The sequence below is a fragment of the Dermacentor albipictus genome, unplaced genomic scaffold, assembly GCF_038994185.2.
Source record: "Dermacentor albipictus isolate Rhodes 1998 colony unplaced genomic scaffold, USDA_Dalb.pri_finalv2 scaffold_40, whole genome shotgun sequence".
In the NCBI taxonomy this organism is placed as follows: Eukaryota; Metazoa; Arthropoda; class Arachnida; order Ixodida; family Ixodidae; genus Dermacentor; species Dermacentor albipictus.
The window spans coordinates 874,171-880,953 of NW_027225594.1; the positions used below are offsets into that span (position 1 = coordinate 874,171).

The 6,783-nt window shown below is 46.3% G+C and overlaps 2 protein-coding genes across 2 annotated transcripts; one reads left to right on the plus strand and one right to left on the minus strand.

The window, feature by feature from the left end:
• The first annotated feature begins 484 nt into the window (after window positions 1-484).
• On the plus strand, window positions 485-4,430 carry LOC139052860 (uncharacterized). The gene is made up of 3 exons (XM_070530008.1): window positions 485-746; window positions 1,634-2,192; window positions 2,471-4,430. The coding sequence occupies exons 1-3, from the start codon at window positions 545-547 to the stop codon at window positions 3,027-3,029; spliced, it is 1,320 nt and encodes a 439-aa protein (XP_070386109.1). The 5' UTR covers window positions 485-544; the 3' UTR covers window positions 3,030-4,430.
• LOC139052861 (zinc finger and SCAN domain-containing protein 29-like) lies at window positions 3,128-5,465 on the minus strand. Its single transcript, XM_070530009.1, has 4 exons — window positions 5,087-5,465; window positions 4,848-4,998; window positions 4,079-4,162; window positions 3,128-3,510 (listed from the first exon to the last, which is right to left on the minus strand). The coding sequence occupies exons 1-4, from the start codon at window positions 5,327-5,329 to the stop codon at window positions 3,128-3,130; spliced, it is 861 nt and encodes a 286-aa protein (XP_070386110.1). The 5' UTR covers window positions 5,330-5,465.
• Between the last annotated feature and the right edge of the window lie 1,318 nt (window positions 5,466-6,783).

A 6,783-nucleotide genomic window follows, 5' to 3' on the forward strand; every position in this document is an offset into this window, starting at 1 on the left:
AAGTTCTAATGTATACTAGACGTTTCTAAGCAGTAACTGCCTTCGTGACAATCTCAATCACGAATGCCACGGCACTGCAGCTCCGACATGACCTGTTGCCATCAGCAACACAGGCAAGACATGTGTACCGCGTGCGATTTGGTTATCGGCTGTTACTCGTCGAAATTGTCCTCTGTTTTTTATTGTGAGCGTCGCTACCTTTTTTCGTCTCTTGTGGCTTTTACGTAGTAGGATAGAGAAGAACGGCACCGCCGAGTGGCGCTGCTGATGATGATATTGTGGCCAACCCTTTGTATAGCCCCGTTTACATGAATGCGACAGTGGCGCATCGCATTTCCGAGCGCATTTTGGGAAGGCGATGCGACGCCGTTTACATGTAGCGCATTACCTCTCGCGAGAACGTAGCGCCACATGGTGTCGTATAAGGGAAGTGTAGCCGACTTCCGGTTCAGTTGGTTTCCGGTAGTGAGCCGAGCGCGCGTTGCTGGCTGGGTCAGCTGGGTGCTGACTGAACGGGACACCGCGAGCCTGACGCTTGTGCAAAATGCTTGGTAATGCAGCGTTGCGTCTCCACCTTATGCTATTTTTGTCGGCATGGGCTAACTTTCACGTCATCCTGTACGCTGTCGCCTGCATGCAGCATCAGCAGCGACGTCGTCGGATACGGTCGGCCTACATGAAAGCACTTTTGCGCGCAAGAGGGTTGGCGACGTGCTCTGCCGTCAACGATTTGGTTGTCATGCAAGGTGAGAACATCTTTAAAGGATCATTTTAGACAGACACTGTACTATACTTGTTAATGAGAGCATGTAAGCCCGCTAGTAGTCCCGAAACGAAGCAGCGTACGAAGGCGAGTGGCGTTTGTTACGAAGTACTTTCGATTGTGATCGGCAACAATTGCCGCCACACGGTCCAGAAATTATGATCGAGTGAGTGAGCTTTAGCGCAAATTCGCGATCGTAAACATCCATGTGACGCCGGGGATCAGTTTGCCCCACCGAGTACCAAAACTAGATGCAGCCGAGAGAAACGCCTGTCAAAGCTCCATGCAGCTGCGGCGAGTGTCGGCGACGCGACAAGCGTCTAGTCGGGAGTTCCGGCGGCAGGAGAATTCGCTGTAGACGCCGGATTCCCCAATGTGGAAGCGCTTTCTTTCGCTGCCGGCGCTGTGGCTAGTACGCACGGGATGAAGCCTTTGAAGCGCTATAACCAAAACAAGACAAAAGTGATTGCTTTGCTTTGCATCTAGTGCGAAAAGTAACACATGCTTTCTTACGCGGCGCACCATCACGATGTTCGCATTTGTGTGGCCTGTACATGTATTCGAACTGAGCAAAATAAATGCGTCAACTCTGGAATTTAGCGGTTAACATCAAGATTTCTTTATTCATATCACAACAGCTTCTGCAGTGGGAGCAGCACGTTTTTCAGGCTTCAAACGTTCTTAATTTCACTGCTATCTCACATCGTCCCACAGCACACACATTACCCAATGCTGTTGCACTACTCTTGCAAGCAACATCTGGCACTTCATGTGACGTTTGTGTACATTTCAATAATTATATTGTTTATGTGCTGCTTTGCATTAGCAGCTATTTTCGAAATATTTCATGGTTTCTCTCCTCTATTATAGGGTCTTTGCTGGGAAAAAAACGGAAGCAGAGAAGTGTCTGGATGAAGACTCGTTCTAGTGACTGGTGGGACCGCATTGTGGCAACAGAGTTCACCGACGAGGACTGGAAAGATAATTTTAGAATGAGCCGAGCTTCATTCAACGAACTTGTTCTACTTTTGGAACCATTCATGTCGCCAAAGACACATTGCGTGCGACAACCACTACCAGTGCAAAAGAGAGTGGCTATTGCCCTTTTCAAAATGGCCAGCTGCAGTGAATATAGGGTGGTAGCGAATCAATTTGGTGTTCACAAAAGCAGCGTCAAAAATTGTGTATACATGTTCTGCCAATCGCTTGTGCAGCATTACCTGAAGAAGTACATAAGCATACCGACTGCCACAGAAGCTGGAGCTATTGCCAGGAACTTTGAAGCAAGGTGCCACCTCCCTCAAATATTTGGGGCAATCGACGGTACCCACATCCCTATCATGGCACCAAAGAAAGGATATCGTGACTTTGTAAACAGAAAAATGTGGACATCGTACAATGTGCAGGCTGTAGTAGATGACCGAGGGCGGTAAGTTTCATTTCACAACATATTCAGTTTTCTTTTTCTCTTGGGAGTTTTCTCCTGGTAAACATGGAAACCAGTGGCCTTTCCTCCCACAAGCTCGTTTGCTTGCACCATAGTTTATTGTTCTTCTGTAGCAAGGACTGTATTAGTGCTGGCCAGTTAATGTGAGTGAATTGATTGCACACAAACAGTTCACTTGTAAGTTGTCATAGAAGTGCCCTTATTGCTTGAAACCATATTCTTACCATGCGTCTTAATTATAATGCTCATGTATGTTTCAGATTTCGCAGTGTTACCTGCAATGTCCCAGGAAGTGCGCATGATGCATCGGTGTTGAGGCTGTCATCACTGTTCCAAAGGAGTGAGGAGCTGTTGCCAAGACAAGAAATCATGTTGAATGGCTGTTCAATCCCACTCATGCTATTGGGGGATCCTGCATATCCTGGTTTACCTTGGATACTGAAGGGATACACCTCGTCACAAGGAAGGCTCTCAAAGGAACAGGAATCATTTAATGTGTACCACAGTAGCGGACGTAATGTTGTGGAGCATGCTTTTGGAAGGCTAAAGGGGCGATGGAGAGTGCTACTGAAGCGAGCTGACATAAATTACAAATTCATGCCGACGGTAATAGTAGCTGCATGCATTTTGCACAATTTTTGTGAAGAGAGAGGAGAGGCAGTAAGTGATGCGTGGATTAGTGATGTTAGGTCATCTGAGGATGAGCTTTACCAGCAGCCTTCAACCAGACCTCTACACACGAACTCTGTTAGTGAAGTGCGGGATTTCCTCTGCGATTTCTTGGCTCAGAACTTTCCACTTCGGTCTGCATCGTGGTGAATTGTTTCTTGTGAAGTTCTGAAGACAGTGAAATGAAACAGTTTGAAGCATGGTTTTTAAAAGCAGAGTTTATTTTCAAAAAGTAGACCTTCGTCACTTCACTGCTGATTTGCAGCATTACTTGGGCCCTGAGCATTACTTGGGCCTTGACCCTGAGGCTGAGTAGAAAATACATACAGTCCTTCTTGTTGATTAAGTGAAAATGGGTATGGCATCTGCCCAAATGCTGGCACAGGCTGTCTGGCCAATTGTGACATCATCGCTTGGGTTCCTTGCAGAAATGTCGCTGTGATGCCAGCCATCACATCCTTAAAATTCTGATTCTCCTGTTGCAGCAGCTCTTTTTGCTGCTTAAAGAGAACTTCATTCTGCTCTTGCAGTAGTGCAGCTGTTCTTTGATGCTGCCGTTCTAGCAATTCGGGCAGTCCCAAGGTACTGGTTCTGGCCCGCTTTACAGGTGGCATGGTAGAGCCAGTGGCAGCTGCAAGAAACAGTGCACAATTGTAATCACCATAAACATAGAAAAACCTTTGTTTTTGGTCAGACTGTTACATCACATGGGAAAGTGATTTCAAATAGTTGCATCCAAAACAATACATGAAGTAGATCCGACGCATTGATGTTACGAAAACCATTATGCTGGTAGCTGCCTACCTAGCATTGTTTGGGATTATGCAGAGTACGTTCGGGGGGGAACCAATGTGTTTATGCAAGAAGAACCGCTATGTGCCTTACACAAATGTGTGGGTGTGTAAAGACAGCAGCAGTATGACGCCGCTAATGTCATTTCTACTTTCGCCGTTGGACGCCAGCTTACGAAATGTTTGTTTGGTTCTGCACGGGTACTGGACTAGCGTAGAAATAAAAAATGCGGAGTTCAGCATGATCAGCAGCTTCATGTTATGCCATCACATGTACATATACAAACATTCCATGTGGTATGCGCACATGTATAAACATTCATTTGTCCTCTCTTTCCTCTGTGCCTGTAGCAACTGCACTAATCCATTGCTAAGGATAGACTGCAGCATTAAGAAATCACCACTTACGGCTTGAGCTCATCTCGGAGGTCTGGCTGCCACCAGGCGAGTCGAGGCTTTCAAAGTGCGAGCCCCTCTCGTCATCACTCTGACCTGAATTGAAAAAGATGGTGGTGTCACTTCATAACTCACCGTTAAACATACATTTGCTCATTTCATTTATGTGTAAAACAACTCCTTTGCTCACAACATTTTATTTTCTCAATTTCTCGCTATGCTTTGCTACAAGCATAATTAATTGCTTCTTGTTCTTCTGTTTCTGTTTCCATGTACATAAACATTGTATGCATGCACACATTGCTTTTGCTGCTTGACAGTTAGCTGCTGTTTTTTAACATGTGGCCCCTTTTATGTTGCACAATAAAACACCAGTTTGCCAGTGATGCAAATGTCTTCAGTGCTTGCAATAAATGAAATCATGAAACTCTGGTTGCTTGTCTGAATGTTCAAGTGCCAAAAGATCGGAGATCACAATTTCATCAGGAGAATTTGTTTCATCCGGAGAATGCAGCTTTACTAGTTGTAGGTACTGGTTCAGAGCACAGATTTGCACACTCGGTGCGCTTATGCCCACACTCGCTTCTAAACTGGAAGTAGGTCGTGCGCTCACCATCGCTATATATATATATATATATATATATATATATATATATATGCAGCCTTCATCGACTGGTCTTGCATTAGCTTAAAATGGGGTGCTGCTTCGAACACTACGTCTGAGTGCCGAGCTGGGAAAATGGACACTGGAGAAAAAAAAAAGCCGTTCCACTTGTTTTACCTGTGTTGTCTTCGTCGGCGACACTAGCGTCACTGTCGAGGCCATAGTGATGGGCCTCCACCATGGGCCGGTGGCACAGAATGGCACTTAATTCTTTGTACCATCGCCATTTCGATGGCGCCGCGCCGCTTAACATTTGTAGCTCTCTTTCCTAGCGAGAAAAGAAATATTTTTCGAAACATGAGTGCGAGTCTGGCAAAGCCTTTCAGAACATCAGTGAGCTCAGCAAGACAACTTACCTTGTTGTATTTCCCCTTCAGATTCTTCCAATGTGTACGCAGTTGCTGCCAAGTGCGGCAATATCCAATTAGAGCCATTTCTTGCTGTACCTTCGTGAAGTGAACTTGATTTCGTTGGCGGCGCGAATCTAGGAGTTCACCAATATTCAGTTCTGATATAATGGCAAGGAAAGCCGCGGTTTCCTCTACGGAGAAATAATTTCGCGAAGCTGCGGCGAACGAAGCTGCCGGGGAGGACGCCATGTTGCTTCTGATTCGGGCGTTGCTGTTTTTTTTTTTTTTGGTCACCAGCGCGGCAGTCCCGCAGCAAATTCCTTCCCATAATTCCTAATGCGACGATGCTGCGTTTACATGCTCCGCGAGAGTCGACTGGCGTCCGTAAAGCTACCCTCGCCTGGCGCATTAATGCGATGCGCCTTCCTAGCGCATTACCGCTGTTTACATGCATGCGATGCGCTAGAAATGCGATGCGATGCGCCACTGTCGCATTCATGTAAACGCCGCTTATGTGCCAGCGTGACAGCGTCGCATGCGAGGCAAGAATCAAATATATGGCGGGTGTACACCTCTCCCACCTCTCGTTCACGCCACCTTGATTGCGTCTTGCACTGCGCGTGTTTGAGCACGTTTCGTGCCGCGCGCGGTTTGTGCTTAGGTGTGTGTGCGTGGATGTTATTCGAAGGATGATGTACACGCTTTCATTTGCCTTTATGAAGATCGGTACGCTTGACGATTATTTTCATGGCTGCAATGCGGCTAAAACGCAGCGTCTGCTTAGCCATGTAAGTGACACTGAGCAGGCAACTGGAAACATCTTCTATGGCGCCGGAAAGCCGTCGGCACATACGATGCGTGTTTGCTAAAGTCATTTTTGCAATTTCCCACAAAATGGTAGCTACAAATTCGCGTTGTCTCTGATGGCGACAACGGGCTTCTACTGACACTGTGCGGAAATAAACAAGAAATATCGCTGCATATAGCAGAAGTACGACATGCGCACACAAATTTAACTAGTATGACCCCTACAATATAGAATAGACGCAGCAATGTAAACAGCTTGGCCATTTTTTCACAGTGCTCAAGAAACGGAAGTTGAAAGTATTGGTAATCATTTCTGCTTCAGCAATGCCGGCGCGACCAAAACGCGGGCGTCTGTCGTCCAGTAACTCGATCGTACCGTGCTGTGGTGATGCGGGAATGAACTCCGATGATGTCCAATGCATCGTGCGCATATTCAATTTTTCTGCGCGCGTCAACTTCGGCCACTGCCAGCGCATACAACAGAAGTGGTTTCCATTGTTGGGCAACGAAAACACAGACGAAATACGTGAAAGCAGACAGGACAAGCGTTGATCGAACAACTGAAAGCTTTTATATGAATAAAAGGATTAAATAGCAAGTAATCATGGGATTCATGTGGATTGCATGTAAAAACCGTCACACACTCAGAAGTGAATAATGAACGAGATCCCTTCGTTTGCCAGTTGCTCACTTCGCTCGGCGCACCCCCGTAATCTCCGTCGTCCGCTTTCTTCGCATCATTTTCTTGTGAATCGGCAGAATTTCGCTGGCGGCATGAACCCTTTCGTGTTTACATTACTGTCTTGACAGTGAACGACAGATGAACGACGAATATAAACAGATGAGGAATTACACAGTGCTTAAATATTTCACGCACAGAACAAAAATGCATAACA

Excerpts from the sequence above, each read along its gene's own strand:
- LOC139052860 (XM_070530008.1), top strand. The coding sequence starts at position 545 with ATGCTTGGTAATGCAGCGTTGCGTCTCCACCTTATGCTATTTTTGTCG. Across the intron at positions 747-1,633 it reads CGATTTGGTTGTCATGCAAG|GGTCTTTGCTGGGAAAAAAA; the intron begins GTGAGAACATCT and ends CCTCTATTATAG. Across the intron at positions 2,193-2,470 it reads GTAGTAGATGACCGAGGGCG|ATTTCGCAGTGTTACCTGCA; the intron begins GTAAGTTTCATT and ends TGTATGTTTCAG.
- LOC139052861 (XM_070530009.1), bottom strand. The coding sequence starts at position 5,329 with ATGGCGTCCTCCCCGGCAGCTTCGTTCGCCGCAGCTTCGCGAAATTAT. Across the intron at positions 4,999-5,086 it reads TGAAGGGGAAATACAACAAG|GAAAGAGAGCTACAAATGTT; the intron begins GTAAGTTGTCTT and ends TTTTCTCGCTAG. Across the intron at positions 4,163-4,847 it reads CGCCGACGAAGACAACACAG|GTCAGAGTGATGACGAGAGG; the intron begins GTAAAACAAGTG and ends TTTTCAATTCAG.